The sequence below is a fragment of the Carassius carassius genome, chromosome 44 (genome assembly GCF_963082965.1).
Source record: "Carassius carassius chromosome 44, fCarCar2.1, whole genome shotgun sequence".
Lineage (NCBI taxonomy): Eukaryota > Metazoa > Chordata > Actinopteri > Cypriniformes > Cyprinidae > Carassius > Carassius carassius.
The window spans coordinates 17646935-17668955 of NC_081798.1; the positions used below are offsets into that span (position 1 = coordinate 17646935).

The following is a 22021-nucleotide window of genomic DNA, read 5'->3' on the forward strand; positions in this document are numbered from 1 at the left end:
AAATACAGAGATATACAAATGATGAATGAAGACATGTTAAAACACGCAGGGAGTGTGAAAGACAGAGACAAGGATCCTTTTTCACCAAGTTCTTTAAAAGAAAAAACAGCCTTATTTTCCCCAACCTCATCTGTTCAGGCTACTATTTATTCCCTTACTCAAAAGAGGTGCTGAAGTATTTAGTGATTGATTCGTTATTGAAAGTGTGTCCACTGTCCTCCGGCATGTTCTCTGTCTGCCATTGATCGCCTCCATTCTCTGTCAGCTCCCAATGTTCCAGATCCTCTGGTGAAGATATAAGTTTTCCACGTATTAATGTGGCTGAAGTGCATTTTACTGATCTGGTCATTTTATTTAACAAAAGGAGAGCTGATGTAATTGCAAATTAGTTCATCTTTAACTACTACTTCGTCTAAACCAGGGGTAGGCAAGTTCGGTCCTAGAGCTCATCAATGTCTTCAGGATTACTAAGCTACAGGCAGGTAAGGTTTTTTTTCATGGTTGGAGCTGAACTGTGCAGGACTGCGGCTCTCTAGGACCGAACTTGCCTACCACTGATCTAAACAGTATTTTTTGTATTATTTTGTGTTATGCATGCAGTTGACTTAACTACATATTAACTATGGAATTATTTTACTTTTTCAAAAATGCATTTACATTTAATCATTTAGCAGACGCTTTTATCCAAAGCGACTTACAAATGAGAACAATAAAAGCAATCGGACCAAAAAGAGAACAACAACATTATACAAGTGCCATGACAAGTCTCTGTTAGTCTAGCACAGAACCCGTAGCTAAGGTTTTTGTTATTGTTGTTGTTTTTTTTCCAAAAATAGGATAGACAAGAAAAGGTAAGTGCTAGTATTAGTTGGTCAAGTGCTGGCGAAAAAGATGAGTCTTTAGATGTTTTTTTGAAAATGAGTCTAGACTCGGCTGTTCGAATTGAGATTGGGAGGTCATTCCACCAGCTGGGCACAGTCCAGGAAAAGGTCCATGAGAGTGATTTTATACCTCTTTGGGATGGCACCACGAGGTGTCATTCCCTTGCAGAATGCAAGCTTCTGGAGGGCACATAAGTTTGAACTAGTGAGTTTAGGTATATTGGTGCCGTGCCAGTGTTCGTCTTGTAGACAAGCATCAGTACCTTGAATTTGATGCGAGCTGCTACTGGTACTAAGTGTAACCTGATGAGGAGAGGAGTAATGTGAGCTTATTTTTGGCTAATTGACGACCATTCTCGCTGCTGCATTCTGGATCAGTTGTAGAGGCTTGATAGTACATGCAGGAAGGCCCGCCAGAAGAGCAGTACAATAGTCCAGTCTGGAGAGAACAAGAGCTTGAGAAGAAGTTGGGTAGCTTGCTCTGATAGGAAGGATCCAATCTTCCTAATGTTGTATAAGGCAAATCTGCAGGACTGGGTCGTTGTAGCAATATGGTCTGTGAAGCTGATGATTCATCACAACTCCTAGGTTTCTGGGTGTACTGGAAAAAAGTTATGGTTGATGAACCCAGCTGTATAGAGTGGTTGTGAATAAATTATGGGATCTGTCTTAGTAAGGTTGAGCTTATGGTCATTCATCCAGCTAGAAATGTCACTCAGACATGATGCAATGCGAGCAGCTACCGTCGGATTATCTGGTTGGAATGAGAAGTACAGTCGTGGCCAAAAGTTTTGAGAATTACATAAATATTAGTTTTCAAAAAGTTTGCTACTAAACTGCTTTTAGATCTTTGTTTCAGTTGTTTCTGTCATATAGTACAAAAATGCTGAAGGATCTATCTGAGAGGTAGGACTTAAACCACAGGATTGCAGTTCCAGAGATGCCCATCTTTCTGAGGGTGGACAGTGGAATCTGGTGATTAACAGTGTCAAAAGCAGCAGACAGATCCAGCAAGATTAGCAGATGCTTATTACCTAAAGTGACTTATAATATAAAAGCATAAGCAGTTTTAAACAGTGCCACATTTATTAGAAAATTGTGTTAGGAATTAAAGAGCTAGATTAGTTATTTTCCCTGAATCTAAAACCTAAAATTGTGATGGTGAATTAAAAAAAAATAATAATAATAATAATAATTATATATATATATATATATATATATATATATATATATATATATATATATATATAGAGTACACTGCTGTTCAAAAGTTTGTGAAATAAACACAATTAACATTACAAATGACTTTTGATGTCACTTTTGATTACTTTTATGCATATTTGCTAATCAAGTTGTGATTGGAGTTATGATTGATGATCAGCTGACTTTCTCAGACCACGTTGCTAAAACTGTCCGGTCCTGCAGATTTGCTTTATTCAACATCAAGAAGATCAAGCCCTTTTTTTCAGAACATGTTGCACATCTCCTTGTTCAAGCTCTTGTTCTGTCCAGGTTGGACTATTGCAATGCTCTCTTGGCAGGGCTTCCAGCCAGTTCTATCAAACTTTTACAATTAATCCAGAACATGGCAGCAATATTAATTTTTAATGAGTCAAAAAAAAATACACGTCACACCTCTGTTTATCAATCTGCACTGACTACCATTAGCTGCTCGCATAAAATTCAAGGCATTGATGTTTGCCTAAAAAACCACCACTGGCTCTGCACCCATTTACCTAAATTTACTACTTCAGACTTATGTGCCCTCTAGAAGCTTGCATTCTGCAAGTGAACGTCGCTTGATTTTGCCATCCCAAAGAAGCACAAAGTCACTTTTATGGACTTTTAAATGAAACATTCCCCACTGGTGGAATTACCTGCCCAACTCAATCCGTCCTTAGCCATCTTCAAGAATCGACTAAAAACACATCTCTTCCATTTTTATTTGACCCTCTCTTAGCACTCACTATTCTAATTATATCTCTTTTTGTTGATTTTGATTGCTTCCATTACACTCATTTGTAACTCGCTTTGGATAAAAGTGTCTGCTAAATGTAAATATGATTTTTTTTTTTAAACACATCCGACCTTTTGAATGGTAGTGTAAATGTCGATTTACCATCTCCATTAGGATTTTTTAAGAGGTTTCCAGGCATTTTGTTGAATCTGAGAGATGTCTGAAATAAACCAAATAAAATAGTGTAAACAGTGGCCCTTTTAACTAATAACATAAACTGTCCATTGCCACAACTTTGTACCAGCAGTCCTTTTTATCATGCACATGTCCAGTGTTTTGTGTTACTTCCAAATGGTAATACATTATAGATTACTTGTTACTGTCATTTAAACGTAATTCCTTACCTTACAATATTACTGTCTCAGAATTGTAATGCGTTACATGACTCATGTATTACTTTTGAGTTACTTTCACCAAATAACTACAGAAGTAGAACTTAAATGACAAAATGTACTGCAGAGCATTTTACATCTAGTAGAGGGCAATATGGTGTGATATGTAATATGGAAGACTGTGGGCTATCCAGGTTACTAACAATATAGCTAATTGGCAAAGCAAAGGCTCAAGACAGTGCAAGAAAAGATGACAGCCAGAATGACAATCCAAGTCTGTTACAAGTATGGTAGAGGTAAAGTGATTATCTGGCCATACCTGTAAATAGCTTGCGTTTGTTTATATTATACAAAACAAATTCTAATATGCGCATACGTCCATCTCGCGAATGTACAGTCTTCTGCCATCTTCACTCATTAGCTGCTTTTCCACTGGCCAGTGCGAGCCGGGGATAACAGCGAGTCGGGCGGAGGTAATAGCCTTGGACCTCGTGCACAGAGGCCGAGACCGAGATCATATCGCGTCATTCCAGTATCCTCGCTGCACTCCTGTAAACCCCGCCCTAAACACGCCTCTAAATTTCTAAACAAATATACAGAGACTGTCGTTTAGTCTTTATTGCCAAACTTGGACACCACACGCAGCTATTGACTGATCACGAACAGGAAATCTAACTTATTTGCAGCATTTTTTAATCATTAATGTATTGCTGTTTTTTTTTTTTTTTTTAATTTTGGGCTAAAAGTGTGTTGAAACGCAAGCATTACTGAACATGTACAGAGTAAAATATAACTGAAAATTAATTAGTAATGGCTTACACTACTGAATTACAGCAAAAAGTAGGCTATCTGTTAATGCATTACTTTTGTAATGCGTTACTCCCAACACTGCATGATACGTCTGAGATCGATTCCTTTTCCGGGATCCTGCGGCAGAACGCGAGCGTTTACTCTTGTTTACTTCTTTCAGGATGTTCATTAACGAAAGTATGCTTAAATTAAAACCCATTATCAATGCAATGCTAAAGCTGACATTGTTCCCTAGACGTATTTACATGAATTATAAGTCATATAGTACAAAAATGCTGTCGTATGGTTTATTTCATTCTGGACTGATTGTCCTGTAGCTCTAGCTTAGCCCTTTTCAATGAGCTGACTCATGTTTCTTGCTGTACAGCTGTTTTGCGTAAGGATGAGCTCTTTGCGCACACAAAGTAAACGCATCACAGAACACAGAACAAATAAAAAAGCAACACGTTATATAAATCCTACTTACTGTGAAAGGAGTAGCTCTGAGTCAGTCGAGACTGCGTTTGGTGGTGGGAGGGAGCTTCCTGTAATCTGAATGAAGCACATGAGTCTTCCTGCATCAGCAGCTGTATTCACCGCTGACAGCTATGCACAGCATATGTGTGTGTGTGCGATTTTATGCAAACCATGTCAAAAGCGTTGATTGTTAAATTAACTGTTCCTTTTCGCCACGAAAATAACTTCTTAGTGTCCTACAATTTCTTGATTACTGTTTACACCATTACCTCATTTAGAATAAGCGGAGGAGATTATAGCCAAGAAAGTGCGCAAAGCTTGCTCTCTTTATAATCACTAAAACACTGTCACTCAAGTTCTTCGTGATCTCACAAAGTTCCGTGAAATCAATAAAGCTCTACGCTGCACAATGAATCTCTTATTTACATAATGCTTATTGTAACAATGTTATTAGAAACCTATCATATATATATATATATGTGTGTGTGTGTGTGTGTGAAATAATATTAAAAGCCCCACCCTGCAGATTGATTGGATTATCATATAAATTTACACACCTAATTTCCTGCATTGTTAAGCATTTTTCAACAAATAGCCTAAGGTTTTGTCATTCAGGGTCACATTTACATTCTCCGACGGTGAAAACACTTTTGAGGGTAAAACAGGGATAGATGTGACAATTTGTCATGAATGTTTATACTCAATGCCAAGACGGGTCAGAGAAGGATACCGAAAACTATAGAGGACATATTAAGTACTAGAATGTTACACATTTGTTGAATTTAAAAGGTAGGGTAGGTGATGTCGGAGAGGCTAGCAATAGCAAGCTAGCTTTGAATGCATAAGCTTCCACCCTCCCTGCAAATTACTCTCCAAAGCCACACCTCCCTCAAAACACATGAACTTTCAATGGCAGAACAGAGGCTAACCAGTGACACAATGAGAAACTGAGTTGGTGGAGGGTTGAATGCATAATATAATAACGCCTTCCATTCTCACTTGGTCTGCAATAGTGTAATGGAGCATGCAAATACATATGTTGACAGACAGGTAGGACAGTTTATCATAGTCCTCAGACCAGTGGATCCTATGCCTTACACAGACCTTATACCTATAAATACATGTAGGCCGCTTAACTTAGTGATTGCTATCGGGATGAGAAGAGACTTTCAACCAGCATAACAAAAATGTTTTTTAACCAATAGAGTGTGTGCTAATTGTTGCATCCTTTTGTTTAAACAAAATAAATGGATTTTTTTTCCAGATATTTATTACATATATTTCTCCGTTTAGTCAATTTAATTTCGCCAGCTTTAAATTCATTGTATTAGGAGTAATATATACACACAGTACAGACCAAAAGTTTGGACACCCCTTCTCATTCAAAGGGTTTTCTTTATCTTCATGATTATGAAAATTGTAGATTCACACTGAAGGCATCAAAACTATGAATTAACACATGTGGAATTATATATAACAAAAAAAAAAGTGAGAAACAACTGAAAATATGTCATATTCTAGGTTCTTCAAAGTAGCCACCTTTTGCTTTGATACTGCTTTGCACACTCTTGGCATTCTCTTGATGAGCTTCAAGGAGGTAGGCACCTGAAATGGTCTTCCAACAGTCTTGAAGGAGTTCCCCGAGAGATGCTTAGCACTTGTTGGCCCTTTTGCCTTCTGTCTGCGGTCCAGCTCACCCCTAAACCATCTCGATTGGGTTCAGGTCCGGTGACTGTGGAGGCCAGGTCATCTGGCACAGCACCCCATCACTCTCCTTCTTGGTCAAATAGCCCTTACACAGCCTGGAGGCGTGTTTGGGGTTATTGTCCTGTTGAAAAAAATGGTCCAAAACGCAAACCGAATGGAATAGCATGATGCTGATGCTGTGGTAGCCATGCTGGTTCAGTATGCCAGCAATTTTGAATAAATCCCCAACAGTGTCACCAGCAAAGCACCCCCACACCATCACACCTCCTCCTCCATGCTTCACGGTGGGAACCAGGCATGTAGATTCCATCCGTTCACCTTTTCTGCGTCGCACAAAGACACGGTGGTTGGAACCAAAGATCTCAAATTTGGACTCATCAGACCAAAGTACAGATTTCCACTGGTCTAATGTCCATTCCTTGTGTTCTTTAGCCCAAATAAGTCTCTTCTGCTTGTTGCCTTTCTTTAGCAGTTGTTTCCTAGCAGATATTCTACCATGAAGGCCTGATTCACACAGTCTCCTCTTAACAGTTGTTCTAGAGAGGTGCCTGCTGCTAGAACTCCGTGTGCCATTGACCTGGTCTCTAATCTGAGCTGCGGTTAACCTGTGATTTCTGAGGCTGGTGACTCGGATGAACTTATCCTCTGCAGCAGAGGTGACTCTTGGTCTTCCTTTCCTGGGGCGGTCCGCATGTGAACGAGTTTCTTTGTAGTGCTTGATGGTTTTTGTGACTGCACTTGGCGACATTTTCAAAGTTATCCCAATTTTTCAGACTGACTGACCTTCATTTCTTAAAGTAATGATGGCCACTCGTTTTCCTGTACTTAGCTGTTTTTTTCTTGCCATAATACAAATTCTAACAGTCTATTCAGTAGGACTATCAAGCTGTGTATCCACCTGACTTCTGCACAACACAACTTCTTGTTTAATGGCGATTAACTCCAAAGGAGCATTATCGCCACCTACTGTGTTGGATGGCAAATTAACCTTGATTGTTAAGTCTGATGTCTAAAACTATTTCCTCTTCCTTCTTTCACAAATGGACCATTAACTAGGTTTCCTTGTTGAACCCTACTCTATCATCCCACATACATCATCATTATTTATCATACCTGCAATAGAAGTTTCATTGAGCTTCATCCAGCACAACGCAACTTCTTCTTCTTAAGCGTTTTTTGGCGGTTGGCAAACCAGCTGAAAGGTGCTTTACCGCCACCTGCTGGACTGGAGTGTGGAACAGTAGTCTATATAATAAAAAAACAAACAAAAAAAAAACACAATATAATAATAATAATTCACCCTTTATATTCTTTCTAGTATACCTATTTCTTTAAGATATGAGATGAACTGTACATGTGTTTCCCTTAGTGCTTTTCCAAGTATATTTTCCAATGTAAATTTAATTTGATATTTTTCACATACCTCTTTCAATATTATTCTCTCATTTTCATATGCATAACATTATATTATTACATGTTTTACGGTTTCAGGTTGATTACAATGTATACATAAACCATTTATATGTTTGCCTATTAATTGCAGAGTTTTATTAAGTCCTGTATGCCCTATTCTAAGATGAGTAATAACTGTATTCTCCCTCCGATTTCTACCTATTTCTCTTCCTTCACCAACTTTACTTTGTATATTATAAAACTGTCTTCCTGTATCATTAATATCCCAGTATTCCTGCCATATATTTTTTGTATGCACCTTTATGATAGTCTTGGCTTCATCTTTACTTAATTTAATCTGGATATCTATCGTTTGAGCACAACACAACTGATGGTCCCAACCCCATTTATAAGGCAAGAAATCACACTTATTAAACCTGACAGGGCACACCTGTGAAGTGAAAACCATTTCAGGTGACTACCTCTTGAAGCTCATCAAGAGAATGCCAAGAGTGTGCAAAGCAGTAATCAAAGCAAAAGGTGGCTACTTGGAAGAACCTATAATATGACATATTTTCAGTTGTTTTACAATTTTTTGTTATGTATATAATTCCACATGTGTTAATTCATAGTTTTGATGCCTTCAGTGTGACTCTACAATTTTCATAGTCATGAAAATAAAGAAAACTCTTTGAATGAGAAGGTGTGTCCAAACTTTTGGTCTGTACTGTATATAAATGTTTTTTTTCTTCTTCTGTATTTGCTCAGATTGGGTGTCCCTATTTATTATCTATAACTTTCATAAGTAATTTGATTTGCATGTAATTGGATTTTTATGTATTTATTTATTTATCTAATGCCTCTCTAAGTGTATAATGCACGTTTTACGTGTGTATCATATTTCTGGCCTTTAAACTGACCAATAGATGGGCAATCCTTATGAATGCGATCAGGACTTTTATTTTGGCAGATGAGCAGATCTGTCTGTCTGGGTTTCACCCATCACTTCTTCATCACATTCGGACATATATCATCACTGTTCTCAATCTTTCCTGCCACTGTCATCGCCTGTTTTTCGATCCAGGATAACTATCTGCCTTTTTTACCGTCGCGTGGTCCACTGTTCGTGTTTCAGCTGCAGGTAAACGTGAATAAAACACGATAGACACGTCAGTCATAACGATGTTAGCGTGACGGCTAGCCAATTAGCAAGTTCCTGCAGGGGAGGAAAAAAGGTGGATACATTTTGTTTAAATACATTACAGTTCGATTTAGTTGTGTAGTCACGGATATTGATGTGTTATGAATTATATAGTGTTATTAAACACAATAGATCAAGTCTGTAACGTTAGTTGCTAGCTGGCTAACAGAGCTCGAGGACTGCCTATCAAAAATCGTAGTTTCTTTAATAAATTGATTCGGAAACATAATGAACCTTTTAATAAAGTTAAGTCACGTATATGAAAATGAATATATAAAGTAGTCAGAAGAGTTATATGTGTTTTTGCAGTTTGTTTAGGTTTGGAGATACGTGACGTGATTCTATGCTTTATATAATTTCATAAATCCCTTTTTAAAACTTTAATTTGTCTGACTTGGTTATTCTATGTAATGACTGTTTGAACTGAACAGCTGTTCTAATGTTTTTGAATAACTCTTTGGTTTAACTAAGATGGTATTATAACTAGTATAATGTACAATATGCATCAAAACAAGAAACAGTTACTCTATTTAATTGTAGTTTGCATGTAACACACACACACACACACACACACACACATATATGTATGTGTGTGTGTGTGTGTGTGTGTGTGTTATATCTGCGATTATGTGAGTAGAATGTGGTAACTTAGATAATGTGATCGTGAACTAAAACAGATTTTTCTTTTCGTTTTAGAAATGGACAACAGCTCGACGACTTGTCCATTTGACACACAGGTAAAAAGATTTTTAATTTTGTACCCAGTTATGACAGTTTCTATTGTGATTTTAGATTTTGTTTGTGTATTTACAGTGTTTTTCTGCATGACGTTATTTAAAACACGTTTACATCAAACGTAGATTTGTCGAACCAAATGGTGTTTAAGTATATCAGGCGAATTTGCATTGGTGTCTATGGTGTAATTGAATGACGGTGCTGTGTCGTTTTGCTCGTTGGTGTTAATATGTCCAAAGTCTCTATTGTCTTTGATATGTCGAACATTTGCACAGTTGACAGAGCAAGTGTGCGACTGCGCATGCGCGGACATTGCTTTACTCTTCCACTCTCCGGTTTGCAAAGTAAAGCAGAGGCTAGAGATTTAGAAGAGAATTATATATAAATACGTTTTTTTTTTCACATACACAAATGGTAAAAAAAAAAATGTGTATATATATAATTCTCTTCTAAATCTCTAGCCTCTGCTTTGCAAACCGGAGAGTGGAAGAGTAAAGCAATGTCCGCGCATGCGCAGTCGTATATATATATATAAACGAACAAACGAGTGGAATATCTATGGAGAAATATAAAACTGTTGATTTAAGTATAACCATTGCAGGCTAATGGCTTCAATATAAACACATACCATTGATTAACAGTCTTGTAACAAAGTTTGTCTGTCTTTAAAGCTTTATAAGTTATTGGTGAAAATCAGTTTCCCTATGGAAAAAAAAAATGAATGGGATTTTAACTTCTGGAACCCGACTGTTAAACGGTTTTACAAAAAGTAAATTGTTCTGTGTTGATTCTCCTATAATCACTTAAAACTCTGTAATGCTCTCAAACCATGACTGTGTTTGTTTGAGCATTGTGACCAATCCAGGATAACAACAGTGACTCAACCAATGGCATGTGCTAGGGGTGGGACTACCTGTTTGGAAGCAGTCACTGTTTGTTTTTTTAATCCACAGTGACATTAAGTGGTGCAGAATGTAATGTAATCCTGATTAGTTTTGGTCCATAGTTTACACTTTAATACTTTAACCTTGGTTTAAAATGACATGAAGTTCATTAGTGATTTAATGAGGCACACATTGCTTAATTTCTGATTTGCTTAACAACAAATGGCACTCCAGTTTGGTCAAATCAAATGTTAAAGTGGCTTTAATCATTTTCACAAGAATGAAACACTGATTTAACCTTTTAAACTCAAGGCACTAAATAGATAAAAATAGTCACTTTGAAAGATTTGTGTAATTATTGACGTGTTTTTATTGCAGGGCTACAGTTCAACATTTAAGCGGAAACGGACAGTGGAAGATTTCAACAAGTTCTGCACTTTTGTGCTCGCATATGCCGGTTATATTCCTTATCCACAGGAGGTGAGTATGATCTTGTCTTTATGTAACTAAGAGGTGATTGTGGTAAAAATGCTACTCACTGTGCTTGTACATTTGATAGAAAGTGCTGTCAGTGTTGCAGGGTGAAGTGGCCTTGCTTTCCTCAAGATCATTCAACGATGTGACACTTTGTCCTCCAGAGGTTCCTATCCGTGGCAGTGCGCATTGGGTGTACATGGCACACCTCTTATGAGCTGCTTTGCTGCTGATGCTCTTGTTTGATCCACAGAAATGGTGGTGGCTCTTATGTCATGGCCGCTGAGAGACATCCCCCCTCCAAAAAAACCTCAGCCCTCCCTCCCAGGGTAAGAGGGCCACTCCAGTCTCCTCCATTCTCATCCCAGACTTTGTCTCTAAGTGCCATTCTTCACAACAGAAGTGTGTATGCATCCACAAACATTTCAGTATCAGGTCTTCCCTTTAATGGATCCTTCAAATTGGATGGAGGCTAACTCGAGGAATCTGTTGCAGCCCCAAATGTTCCAAAACCCAGTGTGTTGTCTTCATAGGGTGCTGCCTTCAAAGGAAACAACCTGTCTGCTAACAAACAGTCCATGGGACACTCAACTCTCAAATAAAGTTGACTATCATCATTCCTCTGCACCTATTATTTGGTACCCAAAACTTACTATTTTACCCTATATATATATATATATATATATATATATATATATATATATATATATATATATATATATACATACACGTCAACTTTATTTATATAACACTGTGTACACTGCAGATTGTTTCAAAGGTGCTTTACTGGAAATTAACATAATTGATAGAAATGTCATTAAATATGAGGCAAATTCAGGTGTAAAACAACTCCAAAAAGACAATAGTGTCATTATTGATTTCAAGTTACAGTAGTTCAGTGTTGATTCAGTTCAATATCTATAAGTTAATTAATTATAAAACAATTTCAGATCAAATAATGGTTTTGCTCCTCTGCTTAAATCAGTTCAATGTTAATTTAATTGTAATGGAATAAAACCTTTTTTTTTTTTTTTTTTTTTTGGGTGCAGTTGTGCATTTGGTTTACATATCATCATCTGAGCATTTCACGTCCAGAAACTTTATGCTTGGAAGTAGGCAATATCTAATAGAAATATCCTACTGTAGGCTTTTGGTCTGCCATTTTCATAGAATTTTCTTTGAGCTTGTTGCATTGCATTCTGGGAGTGCATTCTTTGTAAAACGATCTTATTCTCAGAACAGTTCACATCAACAGAAGCCTTTTGTCTAAAATGATGTCCATGTAGGCAGCTCACTATGTTTTGGAGTAGATTGTGATTTAATATTATGTGTTTTCACATCCTTTCAGCTTATATAAAGTTTGTTTTCAGAAAGATCATTATGTAGTTCCTCTAAATCAGTTTTACATTATTATTTATTTGCTTACTACTTGCTTTGTTTCCGCAGGCTTCTCAGCACAAAGGAGACATAGCCCTTCATAGTGCACAAATAATGATGGCTTTAATAACAAGGAAACAAACAGTAAATGAGGGTATAAACAAAAGTAAGGGTAGAAAGAGATGGACCCGTGAGCCCATGCTTTTCATTATTTGTGACCAAAAATCTGATTATGGCTTGACAGCAAAATTAGGGGGAGGTTTTAAGTTCTCTGGACATACAGTGGAAGTTCATAAACCTGACATTTGTGTGCCTATTTTTTTTTACAGAGAGCGGTTTCAGTGTGCAAATGCTTGCATTTCCAAGGACCATTTGTTTCTCTTAGGTGGTAGCTCTTAATTTTAGGAGTGACTCTACAAGAGCTTTGCTTGGCACTTTGCTTCTCTTACCCTGGTTTGTGATAGTCACTTTTTTTTTTACCACCAGTCATTGTGCTGGTGTTTACGTTCTTTAAATACTGATAATTATGTTTCTTACTTGGTGATTCAGTTAACCGCTTGGTGCTTAGTGCTTCCTGTCACTGAACTTTTCATTGATCTAATAAACGATTTCTGGGAATTTTCATTATTACATGTTCTTACATTTTAGCCTTTATCAGACTCCCAAAATTACACATTTTCAATTTTATACTGTACCTTTATTCAACGCATTTATTAATGATTCAGGTTTGCAAGGCACTGTATTTTCTATTTAGACTTTATCGTACTGCAAAATGTGAAATGTTCCTTCATTTATTGTAAATAGGCATTTTCATCTTGCACCAGTGTGGTCTGCATTTCTTATCATTATAAATATTGCAACATAACCAGCAGGGTTCGTGGGTGTGGATGATTTTCCATTTATTTATTTCACCATAAGTCTTCTTGAAACATGAGGTGAAGTTATTCGGTCGCTGTTTGTTCATCTTCAGAGTTCAGACCTCAGACCGTTGCCTTAATTCAAGAAATTCAGTGAAATGGTGGTTAAATCAGTGTTTTCAATTGCTGTCCACAGGAGGCGCACATGAGGAACAGCTCTAGTCCTCCCAACAGCACCGGCAGCACTGCAGACAGCGACGGATGGGAGAACCAGAGGCTGGGCTGCGGCCTCTCGTCTCCAGATGAGCCCCCACCCAAAAACCGCAAGAGCTTTGCTGGACTCAAGAGACCCACGAGCGAGGATTCCAAGCCTCAGAAGCATCCGAAATCAGCAGGTCTTCTTCTGGAGGGTCGAACAAAGGCAGATAAAGTGAAAAAGAAGAAGAAGTTGAAGAAAAGCAAGGATGAGTATTTGAGATCTTTCGCCCCATTTTCTCCTCCTAGTGCGGAAGGTGAGATTTCTACTTATGGATGTACCATCAAAGAAGAACCAGAAGATTACCTCAGCATCCCTGTACCCAATGACGGCATGGGTAGCAGCCAACCTATGCGCCCTGGCACAAGTTCAAAGCCTGCCTTGAATTCACCGGGTACTGCAACGTGCAAAGAGGAGTCTGATGTTTGCCGTCCTTGCTGGAACGGTTCTAAAAGTTCAAGTCCAAAGTCAGAGGATGTCGAGAACCACTTAAAACTGGAAGAAGAGGCAGAAGTCTTGAAGGTCGAAGGTTTTTCTGGTAAAAGGACTGTAGTCCGTCAGGGCAAACAGGTGGTGTTTAGAGATGAGGACGGATCGGGGGATGATGAGGACATCATGGTGGATTCAGGTAAGCTGGATGTTTCAGACCCAAATATGTTAATGGAGACGTTACGTTTTTTCTCGTTTAATCTCACAAGTTTGACCTTTTTTGCACAAAGTTTACATCTTGCAATTTTTAGATATATATATATATATATTTAGATATAAAGTCGCGTATAATAAAGTCAAAGTCCTAGGAGTCATCATCTGCAAACAGTTTTGCAGTTTTGAGAAAAAAAAAGTCAGAATTGTGTGGAAAAATTCATAATCAACATAAAAAAATGTTTTTGTCCTATTCATTGGCACAACCGTTGGTAATTTGAACTGTTTAACAACTGAAGCAAACTTTTCCGTAAAATTTGATTAAGCAAGCTGTTTTGTCTGGCAGGTTGTTTCTGCCATGACATAAAATTATAATACTAAAAATATTAATAAAGTAATTGTAATATTTTTCTCAAAATTGCGAGTTTATATCTCAAGTTTGTCATTTATATAAACTTTTTAAAATCAGAATTATGAGTTAAACGCAATTGAGTTGTTAGTTGACATCTCGCAGTTGTTTTCTTCAGAAAATTTTAATAAAGGTAATTTTGACTTTATCGTATAATTCTGACTTTTTTTTTTGCGCAAGGGTTAGTTTACATCTTTTTTTTCTCAGAAGTGCAAGATATAAAGTTGCAATTGTGTATTATAAAAAAGTCTAAAATATGAAATATGAAAGTAATCATCTGCAAAGAGTCTTGGCATTGCAAGATAAAGTCAGAATTGTGAGGAAAAAAAGTTTATTTTTTAAATAAAGTAATAAAATTTATAAAGTTTATTACCTTTATTTTTATTATTGGCAGAAACAGAGGTCCATACCAGTGGTAGTTTGAAGGTGTTTACCAGCCGGAGCCAACTTTTCTGTAAAGTTTTAAAGTTAGGCCATGAAATATATATCCACTCACTGGCCACTTTATTAGGTACACCTTGCTAATACCGGGTTAGACCCCCTTTTACCTACAGAACTGCCTTAATTCTTCATGGCATAGATTCAACAAGGTGTTGGAAACATTCTTCAGAGATTTTGATCCATACTTACATGATAACATCACGCAGTTGCTGCAGATTTGTCGGCTTCACATCCATGATGCGAATCTACTGCTCCACTACATCCCAAAGCTGCTCTACTGGATTGAGATCTGGTGACTGTGGAGGCCATTTGAGTAAAGTGAACTCATTGTCATCTTCAAGAATCCAGTCTGAGATGATTTGAGCTTTGTGACATGGTGCATTATCCTGCTGGAAGTAGCCATCAGAAGATGGGTGCACTGTAGTCATAAAGAGATGGACATGGTCAGCAACAATACTCAGGTAGGCTGGGGTGTTTAAACGATGCTGAATTAGTGCTAAGGGACCCAAAGTGTGCCAAGAAAATATCCCCTAAACCATAACACCATCACCACCAGCCTGAACCATTGAGACAAGGCAGGATGGATCCATAATTTCATGTTCTTTACGCCAAATTCTGACCCTATTATCTAAATGTTGCGGAAATCAAGACTCATCAGAACAGGCAACGTTTTTCCAATCTTCTATTGTCTAGTTTTGGTGAGCCTGTTTGAATTGTAGCCTCTGTTTCCTGTTCTTAGCTGACAGGAGCAGCACCCGATGTGGTCTTCTGCTGCTGTAGCTCATCTGCTTCAGGGTTCGATGTGTTGTGCACTCAGAGATGGCATTCTGCATATCTTGATTGTAACGAGTGGTTATTAGTTACTGTTGCCTTTCTCTATCATCTCTAACCAGTCTGCCCATGCTCCTCTGATATCAACAAGGCATTTTCGTCCACACAACTGCCGCTCGCTAGATAATTTCTCTTTTTCGGACCATTCTCTGTAAACCCTAGAGATGGTTGTGTGTGAAAAGTTTCTGTCATATGATTGGCTGATTAGCAAGCAATTGAAAAGGTGTTCCTAATAAAGTGGCCGGTGAGTATATATATATATATATATATATATATAAAAATGTATGTATTTGTGTGTTTGTGTGTATGTATATGTGTGTTTGTGTGTGTGTATATGTATATATATAAACACATATATATATATATATATACACATACACATACATATATATATATATATATATATATATATATATATATAGCAGATTTTGTTTGAAATCTCGTCACCTCAGTGTGTTCTCTTGAAGTATATCGGGGCCTTTGATTTTGGAGTATGTCATTGTCAAAAGTAGATTGCAGTTGTATATTTAGTTGAATTTACCATCTTTCTCTTTGCAGATGATGACTCCTGGGACCTAGTGACATGTTTCTGCATGAAGCCGTTCGCCGGGAGGGCAATGATCGAATGCAACCAATGCAACACCTGGATCCACCTCTCATGTGCCAAAATCCGCAAATCCAATGTTCCCGAGACGTACATCTGCCAGCAGTGCAAAGACTCAAAGTTTGACATTCGGCGCTCCAATCGCTCACGAATGGGCTCTCGAAAACACCTCCTCGACTGATGCCGCTCTTCTCGTTCTTCCCGTCCACATGTACAGAAACTCGTAAAATTGTCTTCTTGAAGACAAGACTCAATGAGCTCAGAGGAGGAAGGGCTCAGTGACCTGCTTGCATCACATTTTTTTGTTCCTGTTTTTAATATTTCTCAATTTCCTAAATGTTTGCGTCAGGCAATCAATACTAGGATGATGCATTAACTGGAGCAGATTTCTGCTGGACAGACAGACAGTTGGAGTTGTGACGGTACGCAGCTGAAGGTTATCCACAATCGGAGTTGTGCTGGAAAGAAGGGACTGGGGTGTCGGATTGCACTTTTTTTAAAAACAAAGGGGTAGCTAGAGATTCCCTTTTTGTACCCATAGCTTTCAAAAGTATGTATATTATATGAAATAACCATAAGATATTAGTGTTCAAGGTGTTTAGACTTATCATTTTGTGTGGATCTTTTCAGAGACCCCAAAATGTGGATGAGCGAAAGAGTTCTGATTGTTAAATGTTGAGCAAAGTTTTCATCAGCAATCACTGATGATTTCGAGTGAAATATCAGAAATGGTTCTTTACTACATTATTATTAGTAGTAGCATTTCTTTAATTTTTTGTTATTGTTTTTGCTAACAAATTGGTGGTAACTAGAGACTATATGTGTCATTTCTTTTTCTTGATTTAGAAATTCAGAGTTTTTTTGCATTTTCTGCCCTTCATTGAACAAGAAACCTTTTACTTGCATTTTGTAATGTTTTAAGGATATTTTTGTCATGCTTCCCACAAAGTAGACGTTTAATATTTTAATTATGTAAATTATGTGATCGTTGTTACAGGTTAGGGAAGGGATGGAACGACCTACCGGGTGAATCTCAGAATCTCACAAAAACATATCCAGGTCACATTTTTCCCCAACATTTATAAATTTAGTTAATATAGTATTATTAAAATATATTTAACTAACTCTCTCTCTCTTTCTCTTCATTCTTAGTGGTGGTTCTATTTATATTGTCATTACTGTAAGAATGAGGTTAGCCTTTTTTATGTTGTCATGAAAATAGTAACAATGCAATTTTTGTGGTAAAATATTTCTTGGCCATGTTCTGGTCAGGTTTTTTGAGATTCACTGTACTTCCAAAGGGGAACTTTTTTTTTTTTTCTTGCATATTCTGAAATATTTACATTGAAAACACTACTAGTATTATTTGATCTACAAAGCTTAGGTTTTCAAAACTTGTTGGCAGAGCTTGCATTCGGAGGAATCTTTCATAAGGGTGTAGTTCTTGTTAACCCCTGTGACCGGTTTAACATGGTTAATTATCGATGAGTCTGTTTTCATGCTCATAGGGATGCTCAAATAAAAATGTGTGATTTGTGTCCTATCAGCTGGTCCACTCCCATCACAGAAAGCATTAGTTTGTTTCTTGATGACATTTTGTAAAAAAAAAATTATAAATCATGTGAGTTTGTTTTCATCTTCAGAATGTACTTTTCTAAAAGAGGAGATAAACACTTCAGGGAAGATAAATAATTTGGCCCCTTTAATACCATAAAACTTTTACAATTTTTAGATTTAGCCATACAAATTTGGTCCATATATCCAAAGTATACCCCTTAGCCTTTGATGTGATATATATATATAAAAAACCAGTAACGCTGACAGTTCATGAAAATAACTGATCATTTCTAAAATCATTAGCAGTTATTGTCAGATGAGTCACTTGACATTTTTTTTTTGGATGCATATTAAAACTGGATATCCCTAAACTCTTACTTTGGAAACATTTTGTCTTCCTCTCAAAGGACATTTAGGGAAGATGTCATTTGTTGGCCTTTATTGAACAAGCTAGCGTTTCACTGCACCGTGGGGAAAAAGTGTGTCACTTGTAAATTGAATTATGTTGATGCTTTCTTTTTTAAACCATTTATCAAGGGATCATGGAAAATTGTTCTGTACATTTTTGTTACGCTGAGTCTAATGAAAAGAAAGAGTGATGTTTCTGTGAAACTTCTTGTAAACCGTTGTAAATAAAGAGATGATTTTAATAACAATTCATGGGAGCTACAAGGTTTGTGTGTGTGTACAGGTTAGGGAACGGATGGATCACCTTACTGGGGGAATCTCAGAATGTACACAAATGTCACTACATTCACTTGTTTCCACACACATTCAGTATAATGTTTTGATTTGTCCTGTATGTGTTTAATCATTCAAATCAAATAGCTTTCTTCACTTTTTATTTTAATTACTCTTCAGGTTGACTACATTACATTTACACATTTGTAAGGTTTTGCATTAGATAGGAATGTAACACCAGTTTCTTTCAAAGTTGCAAAATGTGGCTTGAAGAGGCCATTTACATGAATATGAACGATGCTAAAACGTGCAGGGTAAAACAACACTGATTACAAATCAGACAATGCCAAAATTATGGAGCCAAAAGAGTCTCAATAAAGATAAATGCACACACTACATTCACATATGCACACACAGGATTCATACATGCACACACATGATTCATAAATACAAACACAGGATACACAAATGCGCACAAAATTTACAAATGCACACACAAAATTTAAAAAGCACAGAAGATTCACAAATGCATACAAAATTCAGAAATGCACACAAAATTCAGAAATGCAAACAAAATTTACAAATGCACTCAAGATTCACAAATGCACAGGACAAGATTCAGAAATGTATTTCTGATGCACACACACATATATCTTGATTTACAAACTGCTTGCGGTCTGTGAACTTCACTGCATTTGTGTGTGAAATTTGAGACTCCCCTGACTTGGCTCAACACACAAATGCCTTTTTTTAAACAGGGAATGATCTGCAACCAATCAGATATCTCCCTTCTTTTAGCCAATCACAAGAACGCACTCCACATGGGGGATTGTTTACTTATAAGCCAATCACATGAACGCGTTCACACAGCGCGATATGCCTGTGGTGTGGCATATTATAGCCTACTTATTTATGAAATTGTATGAAAATACAGATGTTTAGATTACAATTCAGGTTTATTTTTTATTATTTTTTACAAAATATAAATTTAAAAATGTCTGAATTCATATAGCCCAGTGACTGCAGAAAAAAAGTTAACCATGGATTCATAAATTTGCAATAGGCAATTATTTCATTTTATTGAAATATTTTAATGAAAGTAAAAAAAAATTACACCTTTTTGAATATTTAAATATATCTCAATATTTTTTGGATGCAATATAGAAGTCACTTTAATTATAATATTCGGTCCCCTACATGAAGAGAGAGTCAGTGGTCCGCTGCGAGAGGAAAGTGACTCTCCGACTGCGAAAAGTGGGTGAGGAAAGTGAGTTGTTCGCTGAGGAAAGTGAGTCGTTCGCTGATTGGCTTATAAGTAAACAATCCCCCACGTGGGGTGCATTCTTGTGATTGGCTAAAACAAGGGAGATATCTGATTGGTTGCAGATCATTCCCTGTTTAAAAAAAGGCATTTACTTGAGCCAAGTCAGGGGAGTCTCAAATTTCACACACAAATGCAGTGAAGTTCACAGACCGCAAGCAGTTTGTAAATCAAGATATATGCGTGTGTGCATCAGAAATACATTTCTGAATCTTGTCCTGTGCATTTGTGAATATTGAGCGCATTTGTAAATGTTGTTTGCATTTCTGAATTGTGTGTGTATTTCTGAATTTTGTGTGCATTTCTGAATTTTGTATGCATTTGTGAATCTTCTGTGCTTTTTAAATTTTGTGTGTGCATTTGTGAATTTTGTGCGCATTTGTGTATCCTGTGTGTGTATTTATGAATTATGTGTGTGCATGTATGAATCCTATGTGTGCATATGTGAATGTAGTGTGTGCATTTATCTTTATTGAGACTCTTTTGGCTCCATACAAAATGGTTCAATGGCCTGTCAGCAGTTCATTTATTTAACACAGACCAAAGAATCTGGGAGATTCAGACTTTTTTTTTCAATTCTAAATGCAAATATTATTGTTGATACTCCAACAACAAAATGAATTTGCTGTTGAAATGTATTTTTTCCCTTATAGTCCAACAGATGAAAGGTACAACAGGAAAGACAGTTACAATTGAACATAACGCAGGCACTGCCCAATTGCTGACAAAAGCACTAATAAAACAATGAAAAATTAAAAGGGGCATGGCACATATAAAGAACACAAAGCTTCAGTGGGTTCATTTCAGGATCATTTGAAATAATGGATCTTTAAATAAAATGATACTGTTCTGAACAGAGCTTTCATACTCTGCTTAAACTCTCACATTCAATAACCAAAAGGAATTGTAGTTTTCCACCATTGCTGCTGACATTTCAAGTCCGTATAACTTAAGAAAAAACTGAACAGGAGGAAAGTTGCTATCAAAGCAAAAGATCCAGATGCTAAGAACGACAAGCTAAACAAATAAAAACAACACCCTGTCCTTTTTCCGATTCATTGGACCTCTGACTATATAATGCTGCTGACTTCATTAAGTATTTTAAATTTGGAGAATATTACTGTGCAACTATCTTTGATATGGCTGGACTACAGATTGAAGGAAGAACTAATGAATCCTGTAGAAAAAAGTTGTGGTGCCTATTTTTTAAGATTTCTTGGTATTACATTTAAAGGGCTGGTTCACCCGAGAATGAAAATTAGTCCATCTTCTACTCACCCTCAAAACATCCAAGGTGTATTTGAATTTCTTCTTTCAGAAAAATCTAATCGAAGTTATAATAAAAACTGTTCTTGCTCTTCCAAGCCTTTCAATGGGGGTAAGCGGGTGTTTGTTGCCAACAGTTCAGAAGACGTGAAATAAAGTGCGCGCATCTGTAATAAAACGTCCCTCACACCGCTCTGGGGGGTGAATAAAGGCCCCCTGGAGCAAATCCCTGCATTTTTGTAAGATAAATATCCAGATTTCAAATGTAATAAACACTTTTTTCTAACTTCTGCTGACTGTGGGATGTGGAAGACATGTAGGCTAAAGATAGAAGACGCATGCATTGCGCACATTGGAAATGCAGGAGCAAAGGAAACAAAGTTTCCTTACTTTAGCAAAGGAAAACCAGTCTACTCTTGGCTTATTTTGAAATCCTCCAACTTTTTTTTTTACAAATCCTCGTTTCGTGCTTCTAATATCTGACCAGCGTTTTGTTTTGTTCTCTCTCCGTGCTTGTCACTAACTACGCAGCACTGATGAACTACAACATCCGTATGCACGTCTTCCACTTCCCAACAGTCAGCAGAAGTGAGAAAGAAAGTTTTTATTACATTTGAAATATAGATATTTATCTTACAAAAACACATGGATTCGCTAAAGGGGGCCTTTATTAACCCCCTAGAGCCATGTGAGGGACGTTTTATTACATATGCATGCACTTTATTTCACTTCATCTGAACTGATGACAACAAACACCCGCTTACTCCCATTTAAAGGATTGGAAGAGCAAGGACAATTTTTAATATAACTTTGATTGGATTATTCTGAAAAAGGAAGTTACATACCCCCTAGGAAGCTTCGAGGGTGAGTAGAAGATGTACACATTTTCA

The 22021-nt window shown here is 37.0% G+C and overlaps 2 protein-coding genes and 1 long non-coding RNA gene across 7 annotated transcripts in view; 1 reads left to right on the forward strand and 2 right to left on the reverse strand.

Annotated features, from left to right (window-relative positions):
• Positions 1-22021, reverse strand: part of LOC132126595 (F-box only protein 2-like) — a 56453-nt gene that overhangs the window by 4039 nt on the left and 30393 nt on the right. Inside the window, exons 2-4 of the mRNA XM_059537955.1 lie at positions 4507-4529; positions 3001-3058; positions 159-285 (exon numbers count right to left, since the gene is read on the reverse strand). Of these exons, the coding sequence (XP_059393938.1) occupies positions 159-285; positions 3001-3037 (164 nt within the window). The 5' untranslated portion in view covers positions 3038-3058; positions 4507-4529. The remainder of the gene's footprint in view (positions 1-158; positions 286-3000; positions 3059-4506; positions 4530-22021) is intronic.
• On the forward strand, positions 8570-17283 carry LOC132126225 (PHD finger protein 13-like). 5 transcript variants are annotated; one of them, XM_059537352.1, is made up of 5 exons: positions 8570-8736; positions 9493-9533; positions 10794-10895; positions 13320-14007; positions 16261-17283. In XM_059537352.1, the coding sequence occupies exons 2-5, from the start codon at positions 9495-9497 to the stop codon at positions 16485-16487; spliced, it is 1056 nt and encodes a 351-aa protein (XP_059393335.1). In that variant the 5' UTR covers positions 8570-8736; positions 9493-9494; the 3' UTR covers positions 16488-17283. The 5 variants fall into 5 exon arrangements, with proteins under 5 accessions (XP_059393335.1, XP_059393337.1, XP_059393336.1 ...); XM_059537354.1 differs by lacking the exon at positions 8570-8736 and adding an exon at positions 11143-11218 and having other exon boundaries at positions 9403-9533; XM_059537353.1 differs by lacking the exon at positions 8570-8736 and having other exon boundaries at positions 9403-9533.
• LOC132126359 (uncharacterized) lies at positions 19863-20082 on the reverse strand. Its single transcript, XR_009427376.1, has 2 exons — positions 19995-20082; positions 19863-19959 (listed from the first exon to the last, which is right to left on the reverse strand). It is a non-coding gene; the product is annotated as an uncharacterized LOC132126359 (long non-coding RNA).

Bases quoted from the DNA above. Each gene is read 5' to 3' on its own strand.
- LOC132126225 (XM_059537352.1), top strand. From the start codon at position 9,495: ATGGACAACAGCTCGACGACTTGTCCATTTGACACACAG. The intron at 10,896-13,319 runs GTGAGTATGATC...TGCTGTCCACAG, and splicing joins ATATTCCTTATCCACAGGAG to GAGGCGCACATGAGGAACAG. The intron at 14,008-16,260 runs GTAAGCTGGATG...TTCTCTTTGCAG, and splicing joins GGACATCATGGTGGATTCAG to ATGATGACTCCTGGGACCTA.